Source organism: Hemiscyllium ocellatum, chromosome 33 (genome assembly GCF_020745735.1).
Source record: "Hemiscyllium ocellatum isolate sHemOce1 chromosome 33, sHemOce1.pat.X.cur, whole genome shotgun sequence".
NCBI classification, from domain to species: Eukaryota; Metazoa; Chordata; class Chondrichthyes; order Orectolobiformes; family Hemiscylliidae; genus Hemiscyllium; species Hemiscyllium ocellatum.
The window spans coordinates 10,805,821-10,833,451 of NC_083433.1; the positions used below are offsets into that span (position 1 = coordinate 10,805,821).

Here is a 27,631-nt window from a genome sequence, read left to right on the forward strand (position 1 = left end):
GAAAATCGAGAGTAGAGAATGTCCTTGAAGAAATTGCACTGAGCGAACCCAGAGGAAAAGCAAGTCAAATGTGAAGGAAGCTACAGATGACATAACGCAATTCCAGCACTCGATGGATTCACATTAATATTTTAATTGCCAGCAAACAAGTACTAACTGAGCAACATTTTTCAAACAGTTACTAACCCTGTAGAGTACTCTCCAAATGAAAATGCCCACTCCCCAATTAGCATCGGGCTGAATTTTATTAGCGTTACTGAACTCTAATAGATTAGGACAATGCATTGCTCAGCAATTAATGAGCACAGTGACACCAATATCCTACATGGCAAACATCTCCCTTAAGCCTTTTAAAATGTACATTGTACATGATGTTCAACTCAAACTGCCAGCACACCCTGTCCAGAGTCACACATGAAGAGGGGTTAAACATTTAAGCAGAGAGGTTAGTTTGAATTAGCTCCCACTGCCAATACATTCCCGGAAGAGTTACTCAACACAGGCATTTTAATTTGGATGCAGAAACTAGAGATCTCAAATTGCCTGGGAAAATTGGATTGGAGAGACGTATGAATCCTCCATATCATCCCATTTTATACCAATGCCCACCTGTTGAAATGATTCCCAAAAACAGTTCTTGAGGGTCAACAAAAGGGAGGAACGTAAAAAATGTATGGTTAGTTTCGGAGTAGTGTTGGCAGAGGCTCTTTGAAAGAGCTCTCGCTTGTCGGTTCAACCTGGAAATAAAATTCAGATCCAAAGGACAAAAATGAACTCAAAACATTGTCAAGTGTTGTTTCAGGTGCACGGGATCATAACAGACATAGCTGAAACCATAAGAAGAATGACAACTTGGGTCAGATACCAGGCAACCCGTACCCAAGTCACTGCTTTTGGGTAAAGTCTTGTAAGAATCAGAGTGATCTGAAGTCCAGGGGATGATTCACGGTTAAGATAACTTGTATCTTTCTTCTGCTTCTTCTCCACCCCATACCTACTCACTCTGCTTTATGAAAAGAGTGCAAAGGTCACATTAGCCTTTCTTTGATAGGCTCTGGATGCTGCAGGAGCTCCAAACTGCTCCCTGACCTTTGTTGTTAAGGGTGCCCCGTGCTGGATTGAATCCCCTTCTCTTTGGACACTATAGCACTCAGAAGGAAACTATGCTTGGGAAATCTCAACCCACCAGAGGGCAAATCCAGCTTATTATTTGGGACAGCCAATGTGGGAATGCAGAAGTAACTGATTTCTAACAAGAAATAACACTGGGATTCATTATCAAAGATTACAGAGTGTCCAGTGGGATCAAGGAAAATACTTTTTGAATTATGTTCAAAACACCCTGGATATTCAGGCAGGGGTTAGAGTCCCTTTCAAATCAAGACTGAGGCGCATTGTTAGGGAACACAGTAGGAGAAGCTTCATAACTGCGTGTCACCTGCTCTCTGCAAATTTACCTGTGATTACTCAGCAGTGTGGCTTTCACATTGAAAATGATTCACTTCCCCTGAACGGGACAAATGCAGAGGTTTCGGTCTCAAAAAGAAAATTTGGTTTTAAATGATTCTGTGCAATAAAGTCCCCACTTTTGGATCATAATTCCAACTGTGCTAAATGTACAAAGACAGGGAGTGTTCACCCCCAACAATCTTCAGGCAGCACATAACAATGTGCTTCTGTTCAATGCATATTCAGGTAACGAAAAGACGTACAAGTTTCTCCATTGCCTTCAGCCCCTTCTAGAACACAAAGGCCAGCAGAAATTGTTCAAACATACTGCAAATGGGGAAAACACAAAGTTAGATCAATCCATGGCTCAATATGTGATTAAATGGAGCAGAAATCAGGGGCGGGAGTTTTTAAAAAAATATCTTTAATCAACCTGTTCAAAAGTGAGGCTTGAACCCAGGTCTTCCAGCTCAAAGGTAGGGACGCTACCACTGCACCACAAGAACCCTCAGGGTGGGAGGCCAAGTGCAATCAACTAATAAGACCGTGCAAACGAGATGCAAGCTTTCCAGTGGACGTGACAGCATTGAGGCACTTTTCCTGATTACACAGAGGTACAAAAATAAAGGGCAACACATCGGAAAATCTTCAGGGGAGAAAGCCCTCAACAGAACAATAAGTCTGAACGGCGATATTTGTGCATTAGCGGGGTGTGGTACAAGAATTCCATACAAGAGTAAAAATAAACAAAGGTACCATAGACGTTAGGGGAGTAAGAAAAAGCAAGGGTTAAAACTTCACAATGCTTTTATTCATTCTAAAGTGCTTCCCCAGATCATGAGTCAAATAAGAAAACAATTAGCCTTCAATTCTCCTTCCACCGATGGGGCGACTGATCCTATTTACAGGTCCAATGTTGACAAAGGTCTGGGAGCAGGTTAGCCTGCCTGCTCTCTCAGGCCCGCCCTTGCCGAACCAGCCCCTAGCCCGACTAAACAAAACAAGGAGGAAAGGAAAATACAATTAATTTCAGAAATGTCTAAAATACAATTACTTCAGCATGGAACTGAATTGGACCCCTAAGTTCCTTACAAGTAGGCATGTAATTGAGCTGTGAAAACGCAAGCAAAGTACTGAGGAGGCTGGAAATCTGAAATAAAAGCAGACAGTCCTGGAGCTGTGAAAACTGTTTCACTGCTGTTAAGTACAGTCTTTGGCAGTGCAGATAGACATAGACACTAAAGCAATGTGGAAACTGGAGGGGGTTGAGGTGAAGGATAGAAGCCCCCTGCCCAGGGGTTTGACTCCCAGCCCATGTTGCAGGTGTCTGAGTCCAAGTTGGAGTCACTAAAATGAATCTCAGGACTCTTTAACCAAACAGCTGAGGAAAACATCTCCACTTTGAGCTGGAACATGCATGTGTTGATCAGGGACATGATCTAAGCCTTCATCCCTTGAAAGATGGAAGAACGTTATTTGGGAATATCTCTCAAGGTCATTTAGAAAGGAGACCATAAAGTGCCCAGAACCCCCAAGCCCTCCAACCTCACTGCCAGAAGCAAACCTCACTACCTTCGAAAACGGAGGAAATGAGAGCAGAAGGAGGACATAAGAGGCCATTTAGCTAATGATCTGTACCTTAGCTCCATTTATGAGTTTACACACCTGGAGGAATGGAACTGCATGTAATGTACAAGGGGCAAAGCAATGGAGGCATTTCAGTATGGTCTCTTAATGTGCAAATATTGAAGATGGTATGGGGAGTGGGTCAATAATCAGCAGAAGACAGTGGTGGAAATATTGATAATAGTAGTTTCTGTGAAAAACAGGCTTTTGTTTGAAAATCACTTCGCTTGCAAAACTCCTTTGGGCGCAAGTATGGGTTAGTGAATTGACTCAACTGATTGCCCAGGTGACTGGTTACAGGCAGCATTCCCATTCTCCATAGTGAGCTACAGAGGTAGGACTGTTTTCATACACCTCAAAGCAAGAACACGTATCTGCAGCTGCTCCAGGCAGTCCACCCGTAATCAAATGTCTAAATCAAATTCATTTTGGCTTTGGGGCTCAAACATTTGTCCTTGCATATATTTCTATTTTTTTTTCAATTTTCCCTTTTTTTGTATAAAAAAAACAACTTTGTTCATCTTTCTCTTTCCAGCTGCTTCTTTTTGCCCTCTTACCCATACATACGAATGTCTATAAATTGGATATCAAAATCAGATCGATACTGTGAAAAGTATTTGATGTCTACGATTACGCGATGAAGTTATGAAGATACACGTACACACAGCACAGAAAAAGAAAATGAGACAGACAGACATACAGCGAATAAAACACACATACTAAAAAGCCAGTCAGAGATAAAGTGCAGAGTACAGAGAGAATGACATGTACATGTGGCAAGAGTGAGAGATACTAGACAGATGTAGGTAGAATGAGACAAAGAGGGACAAAAAGACTAGTGCATTCATCACAGGAAGGAAAACAACCCAGGTTTCAACTAAGGCCAGCAGTGACGTTCAAAGACAAACCCTTCCTCTCTCCAAAACTGTTTGGCAGAATTCAACCAGTTTCTCATCTCACTCAGTCACCAACTGATTCAACTGAGAGATGGAAATCTGGTGTTGTTAGCCAGCCAGCCTGTACCACACACCAGAGCCACACAACAAGGTGGTTGACCTTAAATCTGCAAATGATCCAATTGGCTGCTTAGTTGTAGTGAAGGAGCCAGCTCACCATCATCTTCCTAAAGGGCAAGTAAGAAATGGCCAACAAATGCTGGCCTTGTCAGCAGCACCCACAGTCGGTGAATGAAAAGAGTTGAAAATCTCATCGTCACTCAAACATTACATTTGGGGAGAAACCCATGTGTGCAACTAACATCAATAGGATCCCTGATTACTATGATCCCTTAGGAAAAAAAACTTTGATGCCTTCCCCAGTCATAAATCCAATAGTTAACAGAATTACAAGATTATCAAAAATTGCAATTAGTCATAGCAATGATCAACAATTAATTGTTTCAGAGATCAAGGAAATAAGCGATGGGATGTAGTGCTTATGTTTGTTTAAAAAAATTAAACAACTTTTTTTCTCTTCATAACATTGCCTATTTGGCAGCAAAACCCAACTCCCTTCATTTGGAACATGACTAAAACTCTCATGAAAACACACATGCGCACATGTATAGTCTTTGCAACAACTGCTTTCCAATACCAGATTGAATTTGATCTGCCTTTCTGAAAACGTGCTCAATAAAAAAAAAATTAAACTTCATATATTATTGAGCAAAAGAAATCACTGTTAAAATCTTTTTTTGGGGGTTGGTAAACAATGCCTGTTAAACAAAGAACAAAGGAGATAAGGTGAGCAGGGGCAACAGTACCACTGCGTTAAGAACAAGTGGAGACTTAAGTCTCTCATTGGAAATCAGTCCAGTAAGTGCAGTGATGGATGTCTCTTCAACATCCAGACATCCAAGTCCTACATCCAAGTTTAATATTTGTCTCTCTTTTTTTTTAAATCCTCCCTCTCACACACATTGGTCAGGACTTCTTGTATCATTGTTGCCTTTGAGTCTTAAGTTTGTTTAAAAAAAAGAGACAGAACTTTTTTTCTCCTACATTCTCTTGCAGTTTTCTTTTGTAAAAATAAAAGTGTATGTACGCCACCCTTCTCCTCTCCTGCTTATGGCTTTCTGCTCGTTCACTCATGAACGTCCCATATTTCAGACAGCAGAGGTGGCAACTTCTTGTCCTGAAGCCTGAGGGCAAAGACCTGCTCTGAGTGGACGCTGCTCAGGGTCCGGAGGCTGACCAACTTCATCAACATCCGAGGGAACATCAGGTGGTCCTGCAACATGGAAACAAACAGCACTTATTGAATTTCTCCAGCATGCACAGAGGTTGTGCAACTTACTGAGATCCTGCTTGATCCCTGTGGCTCCAGCAATTTTTTTAGGTTTCCATTACCTTCTGAATATAGCAATTAAATTTGCTTCCACTTCCTTTAAAAAAAATAAATCTGCAGATGCTGGAATCCAAGGGAGACAAGGAAGTGGAGAAGTCAACATTTCGGGTGTAACCGTTCTCCAGTCCTGAAGGAGGGTTATACCTGAAGCGCTAACTTCTCCACCTCCTGATGCTGCCTGACTTGTTGCGTTCTTCCAGCCTCCTGTTTACTGACCTCCACTTCTCTTTCAGGCAGCGCATTTAAAATCAGAACCCTTCACTGTACAAAACATCCCCATACTGCTTTTCCACTAACAGAAAAAAAACATTCACCGCTCATTACCATCCTTTCTGCTAGTGTAAACTATTTTTTCTTCTTTTATTCTACTGTGGGGGCATTTGACAACTTATAGAATCTTACAACATGAGTCACCAGTCTATCAATCCTGTGCTGCCTCTGACAGAGTAATTATTCTTTGTAGCCCAGCAAACTTTTGCCTTTTTAATTATTGATCCACTTACCTTTTGAACATTATTATTGAAATCTGCCACCACTGCCTTTGCATTCAGCACATTCCAAGTCACAATCACAAATCACAAGTAAATAATCTCTCGTAACATCCCTGGATTCTTTGTTCTACCAATTTTCTCAGGGCTGTCTTTTCTGCACACGACTCACCTGCTTACAGAAACAGGTTCCTCTTTCTACACCAACAAAACCCCTTGTAATTTTAAACACAGTACTTTAAAACAAACACATTCTCAACAATAAGTTACTTGTATTTTATAAATCCCCCTAATTTTGGTTTGGAAATATTGAACAAATCAGGATTTTGTTGTGGGGGGGGGGGTTGGTACTCGATATTTTCGATCAAGAGTCAGAACTTAGTACACTCAGCATGGTGTCAACCCTAACTCAGAGTTGTACTCTTGTTGCTGAGTGAAAAGTCCATCTGCAGAGACTGGGGAATACAAATCAAGGCTGACACTTCAATGCAGTACCAAGGGAGGGCTGCATTGTCAGAGATACTGGAGAGTTCACAAAATAAGCACACAGCATTTTCCACTCAGAAGAACGAGGAAATCCTCACTGGTGTCCTTATCCCTCAAACAATATTCAAAAGCTGATGATCCGATCATTATCTCATTGATATTCATGAGATCTTGCTGTATGCACTCTGGTGTCCTTTGTCACGGAAGTGACTATATTTCAAAATTCCTGCTTACGTTGTAAAGTATTTTAGGATGGCCCATGGTTGTGGGAGCTGTCATACAAATGCCAGACCTTCTCCTTTCAGTGTTGTTGAGCCTACCTTTGGTCGCTTGATGCGCAAGTACGAATGGAGGGCCTCAACATACGGCTGCTGGAGCCTCTCCACTAACTCGTGGTCTTGAACATTAGGTCGGTCTGTGAAGGCAAACATCCCAAAGTCATTTGAAAGATGATAAACGCAGGCACAGGATTACATGTGTAGAAAAAAAGAGGGGAATGCTGGGATTGGTCACCTGCCCATTAAGAAAGAGGAGAGCTTCTCACTCTAGGATCTGGGCCTTATGAGAAGTGAAGTCACTTCCTCCGGCAAAAGAACACAAGAAATTGGAGCAGTAGACCATTCAGTCCATTGAGCCTGCTGCCCATTCAATATCATGACTGTTCTTGGGATTCAACTTCACTTTTCCTTCCGATTCATGTATCCCTTGATCTCTAGAGGCGCTAAACATTTGTCTAACCCAGCCCTTTGATGGAATATCAACAACATTTTTAAGGAATGTTAAATACATTGGAGGCAATTCAGACAAAGATTCCCAAGACTAATACCTGGAATTAGAGTGTTGTCTGATAAAGAAAGGTTGGATATGCCAGACTGCATCCAATGGAGTGTAGAAGAGGGAGGTGACTTGATTAAAACATACAAGACCCTGATGAGTTTTGACAGGGTAGGTGTGGAATGGATGTTTCCCACTTAAGGAGAATAGACTGCTTAAAACACATTAAACATATTAATGCCTATTAACAGCAGTGAGTCTCAGAGTCTTAGGAATACCCTGCCTGAAAAGATGACAGAAGCAGATCGCTTTTCAGGGTCAGGTGGATTCTTAGTACACAAAGGGATGATCAGTGATCAGTAGTAGGTGAGAACTCAGATCTTAAGTTACAATCAAAGCAGCCATGATCTTACTGAATCGTGAAGCAAGCCCAAGTGCTGAATGGTCTACTCTTGCTCTCAACTTGTATATTCATTTGTAACCCTCTGAGCAGAGAATCCAAAGACAAACTCAACCCTCTGAGTGAAGAAATTTCTCTTCATCTCAGTCTTTAACATCATCCCTTATTGGAGATTGTGTCCCTGATTCCCCAGCCAGTGTCTAACCTGTCAAGCCTCCCCAGAATCCTGTATGCTTCAACTGGTTCACCTTTTATTCTTAGAAACTCCAGAGAATATGGGCCCAATTTATTCACCTCTCATCCTTAGGAACAATCTGATGAAACTTTACCATTACTGCCTCAAAAGGCATGTGCTTCATTTCTTAGAAACGGAGACTAAAGCAGGACACAATTTTCTAGGTATGACCTCACCAAACACCCGCACAACTGTAGCAATATTCTTTATCAGTGTACACCAATCCTTTTCAAAGAAGGCCAACATGACTTTTGCTTTCCTAATTGTATTAAAGAGACTCTGGTTATCCACAGCATTGGCAGTCATGCTGAAAATTAGTCAATGTGGGAGGCGCTAAACTGCTACTTTGATGCAGTGAAAAGGTTGGGGCTGATGAACAAACTTAAGCAGATTATAGTGCATTTCAATTGCAATGTAGAGTAGTAGGAACAGCAGTAAACTATTCACAAAGTCATACAGCACAGAAACAGACCCTTCGGTCCAACCAGTCCATGCTGACCACAATCCTGAATTAAACTAGTCCCACCTGCCTGCACTTGACCCACATCCATCCAAATATTTCTTATTCGTGTACTTATCCAAATGCCTTTTAGATGCAACGGTAGCCACATCCACCACTTCCTCTGGAAGTTCTTCCACATGCAAACCAAACCACTCTCTAGGTTAAAAAATTGCCCCCATGTCTTTTTTTTAAATCTTTGTCTTCTTACTTCAAAAACATACCCCCTAGTCCTGAAATTCCCCACTCGAGGGAAAAGACAGCTGCCACTCACCTTATCTGTACCCCTCATCATTTTATTAACCTCTATAAAGTCACCACTCAAACTCCTATCCTCTAGTGAAAAAGGCCTCTCCTTATAACTCAAGCCCTCCATTTACCCCTCGAGTCAGCTCCACCTCAAAATCAATAAAATCCACAACTTCAACTCCCACTTTACCTTCATCCTTTGGTTCCCTCAATTCAGAAAAACCTTTCAATCTGTCCCGAATATACACAATGGCTGAGTACCTAAAACCATGAACACCAAAGATACAAAACTCTGGAGTGAAGACATTTCTCCTTACCTCAGTCTCAAGTGCCAGGCCACCTAACGCGAGAGTCTGAGGCCTAGTCTAAACCGTCCAGTCAGTGGACACATCCTCTTAAGCTTCACATCAAGTGATTTGAAGCACTTGATGCCGACACTGACTGCCTTGAAATGGATAACGTTCCACCCCTCATAGCTATGCTAAGCACAGGGTAACATCTTTCAGAAAAAGATAAACAAAAATAAAATGAAGAGAAACCTGCTGAGAAGATGTTAATGGCTATGAGCAGGGCATACTCAGCATCATCCAACTGCAGCTTCCTCATGCCCTTTGAAAACTCAAAGATCGGGTTTATGAATTCGACCTGCAACCCTAAACAAGAGAGAATGAGACAAACAGAAATACATTATTTAAAGGTAACATGAGAATGTTCACTTGCTAGAACTCAGAACCATGTCACATAGCAACTGACAAGCTGGTGACAGATGAAGAGCTAAATACAGAGTTCTCATAGCGCAGAAGGAGGCCATTTGTTCCATCTAACTGTGACAGCTCTTTGAATGAGCAATTTTCTTTGTGTTTTTCTCTTGCCTTGTCCCTGCAACCTTGCATATTCTTCTTTTTCAGACAATAGTCACATTCCCTTTTGAAAGGAGCCTTCAAAGCAAAAAAAAATCACACTGGACTCCAAACATTAACTCTTCTCTTCACAGATGCTGCCAGAAGTGCTACTATCTCCAAGCCTTTCGGGACTTTTCTTTTGCCTTAGAATTACTAGCTCAGTAATATTACCACTACCACTTGGGTCGAATCACACTGTTTAAAATTTAAAATGCCATCAAGTAGTGGGAGGGCTATGGCCTGATGTTATTACCACTGGACTATTAATCCAGAGGTGTAGGTAATATCCTGAGGACCTGGGTTTGAGTCCTGTCAAGGCAGAGGGTGGAATTTGAATTCAATGAAAATCTAGAATTAAGAGTCTAATGATGACCATGAATTGATTGTCAGAAAAACCATTCTGGTTCACTAATGTCCATTAGGGAAGGAAACTGTCATCCTTAACTGGTCTGGCCTACATGTGACTCCAGACCAAAGCAATGTGGCTGTTTCTTAACTGCCCTCTGGGCAATTAGTGATGGGCAATAAAATGGTGGCCCAGCCAGTGATGTCCACATGCTGCAAATGAATTAAAAAGTAGCATGTACAGAGTTAACTTTCAGCGGATTGAAACTGGGTTCAAAGTTAGGCTAGCATAACGCGCTGCAGTTTTCATTTAGGTTCTGACGGCAGACAGGAATTGATGGCAGACATTCTCAATCAAACTGCTGTAGGCGTAAACCCTCAGCATAAAACCATCCCTCACTGGCAACCTCGTTCAAGGGCTGTGGAAAATAGAACCACAATCTACAAGAATAAACAAACAGTAATACTGGAAGGTAGTTATTAGTGGTGTAATGTGTGGTAGGGATACAGCCATAATCATCAAACCAGATAACCCCAGAATTCAAGACAAAAAAGATATTGTACTCTGCTCTTCCACTGTTCCTCACTTCTAGGAAGGGGGGAATCAGGTAACAATTGAAACATAAAATGCAGAATTCTTTTCTGGCAGCAACAATTCTCAGTACAGCCCATCATTTCAGGAGCATGCGACACCTGCCTCTTCATTCAATTTTAAACAACTAGCTCCCCCTAGTGGCCAACTCACTAGGAACTCCAATGAGGTTGTTCATCAGCCATTTATACCAGAAAGTCTCTGATACAATTCCTGACCTAAGTCTCTTGCCTGGGATAGTGAATGGGGGAGGTGAGTGAGTTGGGGGGTGAGAAAGGTGTGGGCAGAGGGGAACTCGAAATACGTGAAGATTGGAATGGGAATAAGATGTGACAAATGTGTGCTTGAATAGGTGGCACGGTGGCTCAGTGGTTAGCACTGCTGCCTCACAGCACCCAGGTCCCAGGTTCAATTCCAGCCTCAGGTGACTGTCTGTGTGGAGTTTGCACATTCTCACCGTGTCTGCGTGGGTTTCCTCTGGGTTCTCCGGTTCCCACAGTCCAAAGATGTGCAGACCAGATGAATTGGCCATGCTAAATTAGGTTAGGTACATCAGTCAGAGGGAAATGGGACTGGGTGGGTTACCCTTCAGAGGGTCGGTGTGGACTTGTTGGGCTGAAGGGCTGTTTCCACACTGTAGGGAATCTAATCTTAAAAAAAAATGCTGCTTGCTTGATGTACTGAAGGGTTTGGTGTCTACAGAGCCGATTTAGCTCCTCTAAGACACAGAAGATAAATTGGCAACGATTAAAAATTGGAAAGAAAATAAATAAAGGCAGGAACCAGGAGAGGAATCAGAAATAAAGAGAGCGTGCTGGAGAAACTCATCTAGTCTAGCATCATCTGAGAATCTGGGTCAATGTTTTGAGGCCAGTATGACTCCATTCTGAAGAACAGTATGGGACTCAAAAACTTAACTCTGTTTCGCTCCACAGATATTGCCAAACTTGCCAAGTTTTCCCAGCACTTTGTTTTTAGTTCATATTTCCAGCATCTACAGTATTTTGATTTTCTGACAGGTATCAGAAACCTGGCTTCACTCACCAGCCCGTGCAAAGTCATCCTTGCTGTATGTGAAATCCTTGAGGAAAGTGATGCATTCTGTCTCATGGTTATATCGCCGTGCTGTCTCCAGCAACATGATCTGCAAAAGAAAATTCAGGAGAAACAAAAATTAAACCTTTGCTTCAGAATCTCACAGCCTCAAAGTTGCCAAGGTTACAAATGATAGCACCTTCTTCACCTCAACTTCGCCGCACTGCAGTGACAACCAACACAAAAGATACTGATTCACGTTAAAACTGAACTGCAGCTCATCATCTAAAAGTTGAAGTTCTAAATTGGAGAAAGGCCAATTTTGACGGTATTAGGTAAGAACTTTTGGAAGCTGATTGGGGGGGCAGATGTTCGCAGGTAAAGGGACAGCTGAAAATGGGAAGCCTTCAGAAATGAGATAACAAGAATCCAGAGAAAGTATATTCTTGTTCTGATGAAAGGAAAGGCTGGTATGTGTATGGAATACTGGATGAGTAAAGAAATTGAGGGTTTGGTTAAGAAAAAAGAAGGAAGCATATATCAGCTATATATCAGGATAGATCGAATGAATCCTTAGAAGAGTATAAAGGAAGTAAGAGTATCGTTAAGAGGGAAATCAGGAGGGCAAAAAGGGGACATGAGATAGCTTTGGCAAATAGAATTAAGGAGACTCCAAAGAGATTTTACAAATACATTAAGGACAAAGGGGTAACTCGGGAGAGAATAGGGCCCCTCAAAGATCAACAAGGGGGCCTTTGTGTGGAGCTGCAGAAAATGGGGGAGATACTAAATGAGTATTTTGCATCAGTATTTACTGTGGAAAAGGATATGGAAGATATAGACTGTAGGGAAATAGATGGTGACATCTTCCAAAATCTCCACATTACAGAGGAGGAAGTGCTGGATGTCTTGAAACGGGTAAAAGGTGGATAAATCCCCAGGACCTGATCAGGTATACCCTAGAACTCTGTGGGAAGCTAGAGAAGTGATTGCTGGGCCTCTTGCTGAGATATTTGTATCATCAGTAGTCATAGGTGAGGTGCCAGAAGACTGAAGGTTGGTTAAAATGGTGCCATTGTTTAAGAAGGGTGATAAGGACAAGCCAGGGAACTATAGACCAGTGAGCCTGACGTCGGTGATGGGCAAGTTGTTGGAGGGAATCCTGAGGGACAGGATGTACATATATTTGGAAAGGCGAGGACTGATTAGGGACAGTCAACATGGTTTTGTGCATGGGAAATAATATCTCACAAATTTGATTGTGTTTTTTGAGGAAGTAACAAAGAGGATTGATGAGGGCAGAGCGGTAGATGGGATATATATGGACTTCAGTAAGGTGTTCGACAAGGTTCCGCATGGGAGACTGATTAGCAAGGTTAGATCTCACGGAATACAGGGAGAACCTGCCATTTGGATACAGAACTGGGTCAAAGGTAGAAGACAGAGGGTGGTGGTGGAGTGTTGTTTTTCAGACTGGAGGCCTGTGACCAGTGGAGTGCCACAAGGATCGGTGCTGGGCCCTCTATTTTTTGTCATTTACATAAATGATTGGGATGCGAGCATAAGAGGTACAGTTAGTAAGTTTGCAGATGACACCAAAGTTGGAGGTGTAGTGGACAGCAAAGAGGGTTACCTCAGATTACAACAGGATCTTGACCAGATGGGCCAATGGGCTGAGAAGCGGCACATGGAGTTTAATTCAGATCAATGCAAGGTGCTGCATTTTGGGAAAGCAAATCTTAGCAGGACTTACACACCCAAAGGAAAGGTCCTAGAGAGTGTTGCTGAACAAAGACTTGGATTGCAGGTTCATAGCTCCTTGAAAGTGGAGTTGTAGATAGATAGGATAGTGAAGAAGGCATTTGGTATGCTTTCCTTTATTGGTCAGAGCACCGAGTACAGGAGTTGGGAGGTCATGTTGCGGCTGTACAGGACATTGGTTAGGCCAGTTTTGGAATATTGCATGCAATTCTGGTCTCCTTCCTATCGGAAGGATGTTGTGAAAGTTGAAAGGGTTCAGAAAAGATTTACAAGGATGCTACCAGGGTTGGAGGATTTGAGCTACAGGGAAGGCTGAACAGGCTGGGGCTGTTTTCCCTGGACCGTTGGAGACTGAGGAGTGACCTTATAGAGGTTTACAAAATTAGGAGGGGCATGGAAAGGGTAAATAGGCAAAGTCTTTTCCCTGGGGTCGGGGAGTCCAGAACTAGAGGGCATAGGTCTAGGATGAGAGAGGAAAGATATAAAAGAGACCTATGAGGCAACTTTTTCACACAGAGGGTGGTACGTGTATGGAATGAGCTGCCAGAGAAAGTGTGGAGGCTGGTATAATTGCAATATTGGCATTTGAATGGGTATATGAATAGGAAGGGTTTGGAGGGATATGGGCCGGGTGCTGGCAGATGGGACTAGATTGGGTTGGGATATCTGGTCAGCATGGATAGGTTGGACGGAAGGGTCTGTTTTCATGTTGTACCTCTCTGTGACTCTGTCTATCGGCTGACAGCCATCAAGAGGCTGCATCACTATCAAAAATGTCATATAGTCATAGTCACAGTTGTACAGCACAGAAACAGACCCTTCGGTCCAAATTGTCCATGCCGACCAGATATTCTAAATTAATCTAGTCCCATTTGCCAGCATTTGGTCAATGTCCCTCTAAACCCTTCCTATTCATGTACCCATCCAGATGCCTTTTAAATGTTGCCATAGTACCAGCCCTCACCACTTTCTATGGCAGCTCAATGTATTCATACATCATCCTCTGCATGAAAATGTTGCCCCTTAAGTCCCTTGTAAATCTTTCTCCTTTCACCGCAGAGTCATACAGCACACAAGGACCCTTCAGTCCATGTCGATCGTAATCCCAAACTAAACTAGTCCTACCTGCCTGCACTTGGCTCTTGACCTTCCAAATATTTCTTATTCATGTGCTTATCCAAATGTCTTTTAAACATTGTGACTGTACCTGCATCACCACTGTCCTCTGGAAGTTTATGGGCAGGGCAGTTCTCCCTAATTTCTCCAGTGTCCTGGCTGATATTTATCCCTTGACAAACATGCAGAACAACAGAGTATCTGGCCACTGATATTTGCAAGGTCTGGATATGTACAAATTAGCTGCCATGTTTTATACATTGTATTTGCAATCTCATCTCTAACTCTTTCTTTTACTGTCGGTGCCATGATTATGAAAGGGCTGACCTAAATGAAAATCTTTCTCTGCTATAGTCATTCTCCAGCACAAGGGTGCAGTCTCAGGGCCAGTGCTAATTGCTTGATCACTAGCTGGGATGTACTATGCATCAAAATTAGTTTCTTAAGTGAAATAGAATCTTGTTATAGCATCTAAAGTAGGTGGAGGAGAGCAAGTTCACTTTCAGGGACTAGATCAGCTTGGGGCTTGATATAGAAGTTAAAAAAAATGACTGCAAACAGAATAAGACTGCTCCTTCTAGCAAAAGAATGGAGACTTAGGCTGAATGGCAAGAGAACCAATGGTGACATGGGGAAAATATTTTCTACAGCAGGTGGTTAGGGGACTGAATGTGTGACGCAGAAAGATTTAATCATAGTTTTCCCAAGGGGTTGTAATAAGCACCTGAAAACAAAAAGGAAATGGTTGGGGAATTCAATGGCATTGGTTGAGTTGTGTTTGCAGAGAGCCAGCAATGTCATGATGGGCCAAACAAACTCCTGCGATTCTCTATTGCTGTGTACAATGAGCTACGTTAACCAAAGTAAATGTGCAGCCAAATAACATTCTGAAGGGGTTCAAACACATAATGGTTATATTTCTGGACTAGTAAGCCAGGTGAACAAATAAACAAAGTTGTTTTTTTTAAAAAAACGTCCCATGCCAGTATGAATATTTAAATTCAGTTTTTAAAAATTTGGAAATAAAGAAAAGCTAGGGTCAGCCAACATGACCATACCAAAAAACTCAAGCAGTTCAACAATGTTCACAGGACGAAATGTGAACTGCAAGGGTGTGCTATCAGGAAGGACTTTGATAGTGTTGATACAGAGGAAGTGTTTACATTTGAGGCTATTCAGAACTAGATATCATAAATACTAGACAGTCACTGATAAATCTGAGGAAATTTAGTTAGAAACTTCTTTATCCAGAGAACACAGAAATGATTTAGATAAACAATGTTGATGTGATACATAGTAGCCAGACAAACACACAAAAGGTGAAAAGAACCACATGATAAATGGATGGAAATGGAAGGAGAGGGTGGAACAGACATGTGTGCGGTATAAAGACCAGCATGGTTTAGCTGGGTTGAATGGCTTGTTCCTATTCTGTACAACGCAAATGTAAATACTTAAGACATAGCTAAGCTAGCAGGTCGGCAAGGAAGTCTTAGGAAAGTAGATGTTACCTTTTTATTCTAGATATTTTTCAGTAAGTGCATTCTGAAAGTATTTTATTAAGTATCAGTCCAGTGGCTGCAAGAAGCACAATATAAGTATTTTTCCCATTTATTTGACCCCTTCATCAGTTTAAAATACCTCCAGAAGTCCTCCTGGAGAACAGCTGTTGCTGCCTTAGTCCATCCATGTAACTGCATTCATCTTTCAATCTTTCCTAATAAATGCGCCCTACATCATTTGCAATGCGTTCACATCTTCTGGAAAATCTAGTGCCTGCAGGACAGCTGGTGGATGGGACAGAGCTATCTTTGAGCCAGAATCTCTGGTTCAAAGTTCCATTGCACAATTGACAGACATCAAAACAAAAATTCTTACAGCATAACAGGATGGAAATGGATAGAATATTTTCCCTGGTTAGTTAGTCTAGAACCGCAGGACATATTTCAGTCTGAGTGGGCCAGTTAAGATAGAGACGAGGAGGAATTTCTTCCCTCTGTGGGTGATGGAGATAGGGAAGATAATGGCTGCTTTTCTATTAATGATGGAGCTGGCTCAAGGAGCTGAATGCGTTACCTCTGTTCCTACTTGAAGTGCTATACATTTCCCTTGATGTACAGATACATCTATTGCATAAAGGTGAATATACAAGTAGACATGGCCACGGAGTGAGTAAATGGGAACCTTGAATCTGTTTCTAAAGCAGGGAACATCAAAAGAATCTCAGATTTTGAGGGGAATTCGTAGATATGTGGAGAGGATGCTTTCCCTTGTAGGAATCCAGAAATAGAGAAACCGGTTTCAAAATAAGGGAATTTCCCATTTAAGATGGTGACAAAGAGAAATTTCTTCTGAGTGACATCAATTTTTAGAATTCTCTTCCCCAGACAACAATGGAGGCTGGACCATTGAATATATTCAAGACTGAGTTAGGCAAAGTGTTTTGATTGACATAGGCGTTAAAGGTAATGGAGAAAGAGCAGGAAAACAGAAATGCAACAAACACAAAATGTCTGAATGCTGGAGCTGGCTAAATGGCCTACTCCTCATCCTAATGTTCTCATCTTTAAGGGAATACTTGTATGAGGCTATAGTTGAGGTATTGTGTATAACTTTGAACACCCCATTATAGGAAGCAAGAAAAAGCATTATAGATTCCTTTTCATGAGAATCAACAGTTTATTTTTAACAGAAACTCTTAAGGTTAGGGGTGGCCTGATGAATGATCACAGGTTTATGAAGAGTTATGATCGGTTAAACAGTGACAGATTCCTTCCAAAGGTCGCTAAGGCAGCAATGAGAGCATACACATTTAGAATAACAAGAATGTGAAAGGGAGATTAGAAAATTCTCTTTACAGTCTGTGGTTGGAATTGGATTTGAAATTGCCACGGGGCATTATTGAATCAGAGCCCATTGGTTTTTCTGAACAGGTATGAGCTAAATCTTGACAGCGAGAAATAGCCTGGAGGGAGCAGGTTTCTTTGCTGCAGCATCCGGAACTTCTACATCCTCGCTATCGAATCAAGACTCATTATTGGAGTATCTCCGAATCCAACTAATTTTCTCACCAATCTCTCAAAACCATGGCCATCTCCAAACATCACAAATTTTGTCTAACAATCTACAGTTTAGCATTACCCAATGTAAGAAACAGGAGATGGGCGAGACCAGACAGCCCATCGAGTCTGCCCCAGGATCTCATACAATCCTGGCCGATCCCCGGCTTCGACTTCAGTTTCTCACTCACTCCCCATTTCAGCTGAATGTCAGAGAGACAAATATTTGTCTATCCAAATGTTGAATATACTTGAAAATGGACCATCCACAGCCCTCTAAAGGTAGAAAGTTCCAAATATTCACAACTCTTTGGGAGAAGTAGTTTCTTATTTCAGTCCTACACGATCTTCCCCTTGTGCTCCTTTGTTCTACATTCCCCAGCCAGAAGGAACAGTGTATCGATCTGATCAAACACCTTCACAGTGTCTTGTATGTTTCAATGAGATTCTGTTAAATCTTAGCCTACTAAATTTCAGAGAAAATGGACCCTATTTACTCAGCCTATCAGAAAACAACCCTCAACCTAGGCACCAATCTAGTGAACTTTTGCTATATTAGCCCCAAAGCATATAACCAAAATATTAAACCAACTGGGCAGTGAGCAGGTCTATTCACTGAAACACCCAGATTCTCATTTAAAACCAATGATGAGAAGCTTTCTCTCTCAAAGCTGTTTTGGCCAAGTCATTGAATCCCTTTTAAGGAAGAGGCAGATAATTTTTGACTCCTTTGTTAGTCAACAGTATATTGGAGGTAAGTTGAGATATGGAATAGGAGCCACAATCAGATCAGTCATGATTTTATTAAATGACAAAGCAGACCTGAGAGCTAAATAACCTACACATCCTCCTAATCCATGTGTTGGTATCAGAATTTATTTCCTGTTTTATTCACTTGTGGGACAAGTGTCAGTGGCTGGCCAGCATTTATTGCCCATCTCTAATTGCCCTGGGTGAAGGTTAGATCTCATGGAATACAGAGAGAACTAGCCATTTGGATACACAGCGGATTCAAAGGTAGAAGGCAGAGGGTGGTGGTGGAGAGTTGCTTTTCAGACTGGAGGACTGTGACCAGTGGAGTGCCACAAGGATCTGTGCTGGGTCCACTACTTTTCGTCATTTATATAAATGATTTAGATAGGAACATAGGAGGTTGTGTTAGTAAGTTTAGAGATGACATCAAAATTGGAGGTGTAGTGGACAGCAAAGAAGATTACAACGAGATCTTGATCAGATGGGCCTAAGGGTTGAAGAATGGCTGATGGAGTTTAATTTAGATAAATGTGAGGCATTGCACTTTAGGAAAGCAAATCTTAACATTAAGTGTGTAAAGACCTGCTAAGGTCCTAGGGAGTGTTGCTGAACAAAAAGACCTTGGAGTGCAGGTTCATAGCTCCTTGAAAGTAAAGTCGTGGATAAATAGGACTGTGAAGGCAACATTTTGGTATGCTTTCCTTTATTGGTCACAGCATTGAGTATAGGAGTTGGGAGGTCATGTTGTGGCTTACAGGACATTGATTAGGCCACTTTTGGAATATTGCATGCAATTCTGGTCTCCTTCCTATTGGAAGGATATTGTGAAACTTGAAAGGGTTCAGAAAAGATTGACAAGGATGTTGCCAGGGTTGGTGGATTTGAGCTATAGGGAGAGGCTGTATAGGCTAGGGCTGTTTTCTCTGGAGCATTGAAGGCTAAGGGGTGACCTCAGAGGTTTATAAAACCATGAGGGACATAGATAGGATAGATAGACAGTCTTTTTCCTGGGATAGGGGAGCCCAGAACTAGACAGCATAGGTTTATATCTTTCCCCTCTCACCCTAAAAGGGACCCAAGGGGAAACTTTTTCACAAAGAGGTTGGTGCGGGTATGGAATGAGCTGTCAGAGGAAGTGGTGGAAACTGGTACAAATGCAACATTTAAAAGGCATCTAGATGGGTATATGAAAGTGAAGGGTTTCGAGGGACATGGGCCAAGTGCTGGCAAATGAGACTAGATGAGGTTGGGATATCTGGTCAGCATGGATGAGTTGGACCAACAGGTCTGTTTCCGCACTGTATATCTCTGTGACTCTAAGTCTATCTTGTATGATCTGCCTTGACTCAAGCATCCACTCCCTCCACCACCGACGCTCAGCAGCAGCGGTGTGTGCTATCGACAAAATGCACAGGAGAAATTCACCAAAGATCCTCAGACAGCATCTTCCAAACCATTTCCATCAGAAGGACAGGACAGCAGATGTATTGGAAGAACAGCATCCTTCGAATTCCTCTCCAAGTCATTCACCATCCTGACTTGGAAATATATCACCATTTCTTCACTGTCTTGCAGTCAAATCCTGGAGATCCCTCCCTAATAGCATTGTGGGTCAATCAACAGCAGGTGGACTGAAACAATTCAAGGTGGCAGAACATCACCACTGTCTCAAGGGCAACTAGGGACAGGCAATAAATGGTGGCCCAGCCAGTGATACCCACATCGGACTGGGACTCACAATGTCCAATTAAAATAAACAAAACAATTGGAACATATCCAAAATATTACCTGTATCTTCCACCCAGCACCTCTGCAATGCCTAATTTGAATTTTGCAAATCGGAAACTTTAAGTAGAATATCAATTAAATCTGGCACTGGAAGGTTAACTGGGACAGGAGAAGATTTTGGACTGAACAAGGTAAAAAAAAAGTCAAAACAATTGACAGCTGTCCATTCACTTCTCTGCTATTGTAGTGGTTTGTTACAGAAAAACTGACTGCTGTCTTGCACTAAGCAGTATACTGAAAGTCTGATCAACATCCAGAAATGTGTTTAAAGCATGGGAGTGGCTCATGTCTCCTCCCAAATAAGAGAACCTGACACAAATGGTAAACAGTAGGGCCCAAAACGTTGAATTTCCTGTTCCTTGGATGCTGCCTGACCTGCTGTGCTTTGACCAGCAACACATTTTCAGCACAAATGGTAAACACACTTTTATCGCATCTTTATTTGAATATATATGAAAACAGTGATTGTACTTGTGCAGTTCCACAACTGGAATAACTATCCATTCTTGTAAAAGGATATTTAAATGGATTTTCTTCCCGATTGGCCACTAAGCTTTGATGGAACATCTGCAGAAGCTGAGAGAAATACTGTAGTGAAAATGACTTTACACAACTTCTGCAGACAATCGGCCCAAGCAGAGGGAGACAGAAATGAACACGAATTCATCTGTCACAAGCTGCCATCTGTTCCAGCCAGCCAGCTTGGCTCAACACAAAATCAGGAATTGCTTTATCCTGCTGAAAGTAGATTCCTTTCTTTTATTAAAAATTTGCTTCAATCCCACTTCATTTTAAAAGGCATTCACTGGGATTTGCTCAAAGCAGTTTTGTGTTTACCTCAAATTGAGATTGCAAGCCCCTACTGCAAGACATTGAATGGCAGAACAGCTACAAGAAGCCGAACGAACTGCTCGTTACTATTTCTTACATAAATCCTATGGATTAGCATCAATAGAAATTTCTGGTACTTTTGGACGAGTACAGTTTTATTGGGTAAGGGTTTGAAGAGATATGAAACAATGCAAAGTAAGTGAACTCGAGGTGCAGATCAGCCTAAGACTTAATGAATGGTAAAGCAGACTCAAGGGTCTGAATTGCCCTTGTCTCTTTCTGTTTTCTGTATTTTCACTCATACCTCTCAATCATGATTCCTGAATAAGCACATAGTAGTGTACAGTTCAGGTTATTCAAAATAGTATTACTCCCCTTTTAGAGTCATAGAGATGTACAGCACAGAAACAGACCCTTCGGTCCAACTTGTCCATGCCAACCAGATATCTCAAACTGATCTAGTCCCACCTGCCAGCACCCAGCCCACATCCCTCCAAACTCTTCCTATTTGTATACCCATCCAAATGCCTTTTAAATGTTACAATTATACCAGCCTCCACCACTTCCTCTGGCAGCTCATTCCATACACGTACCACCCTCTCCATGAAAAAGTTGCCCCTTAGGTCCCTTTTATATCTTTCCTCTCTCACCCTAAACCTACACCCTCTGGGTCTGGATTCCCCAACCCAGGGAAAAGACTTTGTCTATTTATATCCATGGCCTACGTGGTTTCATAAACTTCCATAGGGTCACCTCTCAGCCTCTGACGCTCCAGGGAAAACAAGCTCTAGCCTACTCAACCTCCACCATAGCTCAAATCCTCCAACTCTGGCAACATCCTTGTAAAGCTTTTCTGAACCCTTTCAAGTTTCATAACAACCTTCCAATAAAAAAGGAGACCAGACTTGCACACACTATTCCAACAGTGGCCTAACCAACATCCTGTACAGCCGCAACATGACCTCCCAACTCCTGTACTCAATACTCTGACCAATAAAGGAAAGCATACCACATGCCTTCTTCACTCTCCTATCTACCTGTGACTCCACTTTCAAGGAGCTATGTACCTCCAATCCAAAGTCTCTTTGTTCAGCAACACTCCCAAGGACCTTACCATTAAGTATATAAGTCCTGCTAAGATTTGCTTTCCCAAAATGCAGCACCTCATATTTATCTGAATTAAACTCCATTTGCCATCTTTAGCCCATTGGCCCATCTGATCAAGATCCTGTTGTAATCAGAGGTAACCTTCTTCACTGTCACTATACCTCCAATTTTGGTGTCATCTGCAAACTTACTAACTATACCTCTTATACTCACATCAAAATCTTTGAGGTGCCCTATTCTCTCCCTAAGTAAAGTATTTGTAAAAACCCTTTGGATTCTCCTTAATTCTATTTGCCAAACTTTCTCATATCCCCTTTTTGCCCTCCTGATTTCTCTCCTAAGTACACTCCTACTGCCTTTATACTCTAAGAATTCACTCAATCTATCCTGTTTATACCTGACATGTGCTTCCTTTTTTTTTTCTTAACCAAACCCTCAATTTCTTTAGTCATCCACCATTCCCTGTACCTACCAGCCTTACCTTTCTCCCTAACAGGAATATACTGTCTCTGGACTCTCGTTTTCTCCCTGTTTGATATCACTTTGGTGGCATAATTATGTAATTACCAAGGCTTAAGTTCTCTTAAGTTATACTGTGCAAAAACTTAGTGATGAAGAATCTAAAATGTTCATGCATTATTGGGCTGCTCTTAAGAAAGACTTGAAGTTAGCATCTCTAAGTACCCAATGCTGGGAGGTAGTTTTAATTTAAAAAGTACACAGAAGTGAACAGAGGTTATAGTTGAGACATATTTTGCATATTTGGCCTCCAGTAAGTCTAGCATTAGAAGTAAAAGACATGACTGCAATACCAACGGACTAGAAGAATGGTCTTAAGGTGAGTCAGGTTCTAGGTTTGCTCGCTGAGCTGGTAGATTTGTTCTCAGACGTTTTGTCAACATGCTAGGTATCATCAGTGAGCCTTCAATGAAGTGTCGGTGTCTGTCCCGCTTGCTATTAATGAGTCTTGGTCTGTTTGTGGTGGGTGATATCACTTCCGGTTCTTTTTCTGAGAGGTTATTAAATGGGGTCCAAATCGATACGTTTGTTAATGCAATTCTGTTTTGAATGCCAGGCCTCGAGGAATTCCCATGCGTGTCTTTATTTAGCTTGTCCCAGGATGGATGGATTGTCCCAGTTGAATGGGCTTCCCTCTTCGTCTGTGTGTGTGGATACTAATGATAGTTGGTCATGTCTTTTGGTGGCTAATTAGTCCTCGTACCCTGGTGGCTAGTTTCCTGCCCATCTGTCTGGTGTAATATCTGTTGCAATCCTTGCAGGGTAATTTGTATAGGACATTCATTCTGCTGGCTGTTGTTATGCGGTCCTGTAAATTCATCAGGAGCTGTTTCAGTGTGGTCCTAGGTTTGTGGGTTACCATGATGCTTAGGGGCTGAGTAGTCTGGTAATCATCTCAGAGATGTCTTTAATGTATGTCAGGGTGGCTAGCCTCTGGGCACCTTTTATCTTAGCCGGCCTGGCACCCTCTCCTCATTCCTGATGAAGGGCTTATGCCCGAAACGTCGAATTTCCTGTTCCTTGGATGCTGCCTGACCTGCTGTGCTTTAACCAGCAACACATTTTCATCTGGGCATATTGTGTCTTATTGTTTAGGTCTGTTGTGTAGAAATCAGCTTATCAGGTACATTGTTCCTGAATACATTGTACAGGTGTTTTTTCTCGGCTTCTCTTAGTTCCTGAATGCTGTTGAGTGTTGTGGCTCGCTTAAATAATGTCCTGATGCAACTCTGCTTATGGGTGTTGGGATGATTGCTCTTGTAGTTGAGTATCTGGCCAGTGTGTGTGGCTTTCCTGTAAACACTGGTCTATAGCTCTCCAATGACTTTTCGTTCTACCATGACGTCTAGGGAGGTCTGTTGTTCTCTTTGGTGAACTTTATACTGGTAGGGATGTTGTTTATGTATTTGTGTGTTTCTTCTAATTTGTTCCATTTCGTGATGACAAAGGTGTCACCCACACTGGGCTTGATTGTGGTAAGGGCGTTTGTTCTAACCCCTGCATAACTGCTTCTGCTAAGAGTCCTGATCTTGGTGATCCCATGGGCGTCCCATTGATTTGTTTGTAGGTCTTGTTGAAGGTGAAGTGGGTTGTGAGGCATAGGTCTACTATTTTGAGGGTGCTATCCTTGCTGATGGAGTTGATGCTGTCAAGTGTTTATAAAGGTGAATCTCCAAGTAAAAAAGTTAATTTTAAATTGTTGTGGGGAAGTCAGAAGCATGTTTCCCAATGGTCAAGGGTCCTAAATATTGAAAGTGAGAATTGACACAAGTGCATATTCTTGGGTTCGATATTGCAAAAGCTGCTTGGGATGACAGGTGTGATTTTTCTTTTGTATAAAAACATTTTTTTTTATTCTAAACTAGTGGCATGTGAGTCTGGTCTATTTGTATGACATGTGTTAATAATTAATTAAATAATTCCTTTTGCAACAGACTTCCTCGATGGTCAATGGAAGTGTTGTTATATTGTCGGTTTTTACAGCAGGAGAAGATGACATTTCCCCATTGGCTAAGCAGAACCTAGGATGAGGTTTTTAAAAAAGTCAGTTACAAACTTCTGAACTAACTTTGGAGGAGACCTGACTGAAGTTAGATGAAATAATAGTTTCTCCTAGAAAACAAAGTTTGTTGAGAGCGGTTGAGGAAACAAGTTCTCAGTACAAGTCCAGAAGTCCAAGGATTTATAGAAAGATGGACTATCATACATTAACCTCGTATATCACACCATGCCTCAACTCATGGAATGTTAAGCATTCATCCTTGCTGTCCAATAAACCTTGTTAGTTTCAATTCTTAACTAGTTTAAGATTTTTGCCAAAAGGATTATTCCTTGACTGGAATTTTCTTACTCTGGAGCTCAGCATAGAGCCCACATTCCAAAATGCCTTTAAATGCAAAATGAAAGTGATAAAGTTCCATGGATGCCTGCCTTGGGTGCCTCAATATTCACTTGGGTCAGTCCTGGATCTCTCACACCCACCAAGTCAAACCCCAATGCCTTCGTTAGAGGAAGGTTGAAAATAATTAGCTAAGAAGGTAATTTGTCCTTAATAAACCAACAGCAACTTGCATTTTTGTAGCATCTTTCATATAATAAAACACCCCAATGCACTTAAAAAGAAATGCCAAGTTAAAGACTCTTTTAAATTTAACACCAAGTCACCTAAGATGATATTAAAGCAAGTGTAGAAAAGCTAGGTCAAAGAGGGAGCATTCTGTGGGAGAAGGGAAATGGGGAGTTGCAGAGAGGTTTAGGGAGACAATTCTGGAGCTTGGCAGGTGAAGGTATGCCCATCAACCATGGAACATCAGGGACGTTCAGGAAGCTGGAACTGGAGGAGCGCAGTGACCTTGGAGGGTTGAGGAATTGGGAGACAATTCAGGAAATAAAACTCTGATTGTGTGACTGACCAATAAGCCAATTATGTTGTAACACTAGTAGCAGGCTACTCAGATGGGTTTTAACCTGGCCTGTACCTTTGAGGTCACTGCACAGTTAGTTACATGCATAGTCAAAATAGGAGCTGAGATCGGAGATTTATTGGATTTTTTAGGTTGGAAACTGTCAATGAATCTCTGTCTCCAGCTTGGTTGATTGAAAGACCAGGTTATTAATGACAGAATAGTGAACACAGAGTGATTTGTCTTCTCTTTTTATTTTGAGACTCATAGGAAACTTGCAGTTTACCCAATAAGTAACTTGTAAAAGCAGCAAAATACTGTAGAATGGAAATCAGTAATAAGGACAAAACAATGCTGGAAAAATTCTGCAGGTAGGGCAGCATCTGCAGAGAGAATCAGAAGTTCAGGTTGATGGCCTTTCACTGGAACTCAAGAGGGATAGAGTTTATTTAAGCCAGTGGAAGTGAGGACAAGGCGGGAAGAACAACGGAGGAGGAAGGTAGAACATACAGTGGAAGCCAGAGGAGATTCAACAATCAAACATTTCATGTTGCCACAGCACAGGAGAGCATAGAATAAAAGGAATGAAGATAGTGTCCAAATTAGGTGCAAATAGTTATATATAAAACAGAAAGGAATAAATGAAGAAACAAGACAAAACTAAGCCAGCACAACAAAAAACATCAGACCTTACAATCTAAAGTTTTTGAACTCTGTGTTCAGCTCAGAAGAGTCTAGTGTGTTTAGTGAAAGGTAAACTGCTGTTCCTCGTGCTTGTGTTGAGTGTCCCTGGAATCTTATCCAAACCCGTGGACATACAGGTCAGCATGGATGCAAGGTGATTACTTTAAAATGACAAGCAATTGAAAGCTCGGGGTCATGCTAGTTAGGTAGCTAGGAGGAGACAGTGGTTTAAAAATAATGTCACTGAACTAGCAACCTCAAGTTGTCCAAATTCATCTGGAGACACAGATTCAATTCTGCCTAGAGCAGCTGACGGACTTTAAATTCAACTAATAATTGTGGAATTGAAAACTAGTCTCAGTAACGGAGACAATGATAACTGTGACAATGATAACTAAAACATATTTTAGGGAACGAAATCTGTGGCCTTACTATATCTGACCAACATGTGACTCCAGACCCACAGCAATGTGATCAACTCTCAACTGCTCTCGAGAATGGCCTAGCTAGCTATCCAGTTCAAGGAAGGTGAGGAATGGGCAACAAACACCAAACTTGCCACCCACATCCCCCCAAAAACATTGAAAAAGGAACCATTTCGTCTCACCTCGATTGTGGATGCCTTCAACAGTGCAATCTGGTCCTCCCGCGAGAGGTCAAGGAAGCCCGGAATCTGCTTGGCAAAGTCAACGATTTCTTGCACAGAGATGATTGCCAACTCCGTGAAGTGGGCAAAGCGTTGCTGTCGTGTCTCTCGATTGTGCGGGTCATTACTTTGCGGCCAGGGCTGAGGATGAAAGAGGTGAAGAGTGAATCATGATTCACAGGGATTATTTTTGACACTGATCTTAAACCAGTCACAACAACTACCGTTCATAAACTACACGCTGGTCTCTACGCTCTGTAATACAACTCACATTCTTTATGGACACCAACTCATCTTCAGCATAATTTGAAAGGCTGTTAACTTAATTCAGGTTTCATAATGAGACCAAATATGAAACAAGTCTTTTGGTCCATTACCTTAATTTTTGGCTGTGAAATTTTTTGGGACAACCCAAAAGACATTACTGGCACTATATAAATGTAAACTTCTTTCTTTCTGCCTGATCGTTGCCTGTCACACATGAACTTGTACCCCAACAGGAATCGGTACTTGCAGGTGTTAAGGAGATGTGGGTGTGCTGTACTGTTAAGGTAAAAGTTAGCAGAAGTGTTCTGAATAAGATTTAATGTAACCTTTTGGTTCAGCAGCGAGTGCAGCTGGTTGCCTGGAGACAAAAATTTGAATTAGGCCAATCAGTTTAAATTATACCCCCCCCCCCCCAAAAAACAAAAACCAAACTCCAATTAAGTTTGAATTCAGTATATTGACAATATTAAAAGTCAATGACACAATCCGATGCTTACGGGGGAGAAGACCGGGAAAAATTGAACAGTTGGGAGGAGAACTGCCAAACCACCAGCATGTGCAGACTGCTCGAAACACAGCACTCTTTAAAGGCACCTTTATCGACCAGTGACCTGCGAAACAAAAACCCCTAAGAAGAAGAAAAGACGACAGAGATAGATATAAAGAGAAGATTCTACAGCTTGCTGGTTTTGAAATCTGAATTTTGGAAATCTTAATTGGGGATTTTATTGGACTAGTAAAGAGTGAGGTCTGCAGATGCTGGAGATCAGA

General features: G+C 41.7%; 1 protein-coding gene across 1 annotated transcript in view; it reads right to left on the minus strand.

Moving 5' to 3' along the window:
- Positions 1-2,238: 2,238 nt before the first annotated feature.
- LOC132831241 (oxysterols receptor LXR-beta-like) overlaps positions 2,239-27,631 on the minus strand; it is a 44,422-nt gene continuing 19,029 nt past the window's right edge. Inside the window, exons 7-11 of the mRNA XM_060849253.1 lie at positions 26,555-26,734; positions 11,436-11,535; positions 9,092-9,205; positions 6,716-6,810; positions 2,239-5,304 (exon numbers count right to left, since the gene is read on the minus strand). Coding sequence (XP_060705236.1) covers positions 5,158-5,304; positions 6,716-6,810; positions 9,092-9,205; positions 11,436-11,535; positions 26,555-26,734 — 636 coding nt within the window. The 3' untranslated portion in view covers positions 2,239-5,157. The remainder of the gene's footprint in view (positions 5,305-6,715; positions 6,811-9,091; positions 9,206-11,435; positions 11,536-26,554; positions 26,735-27,631) is intronic.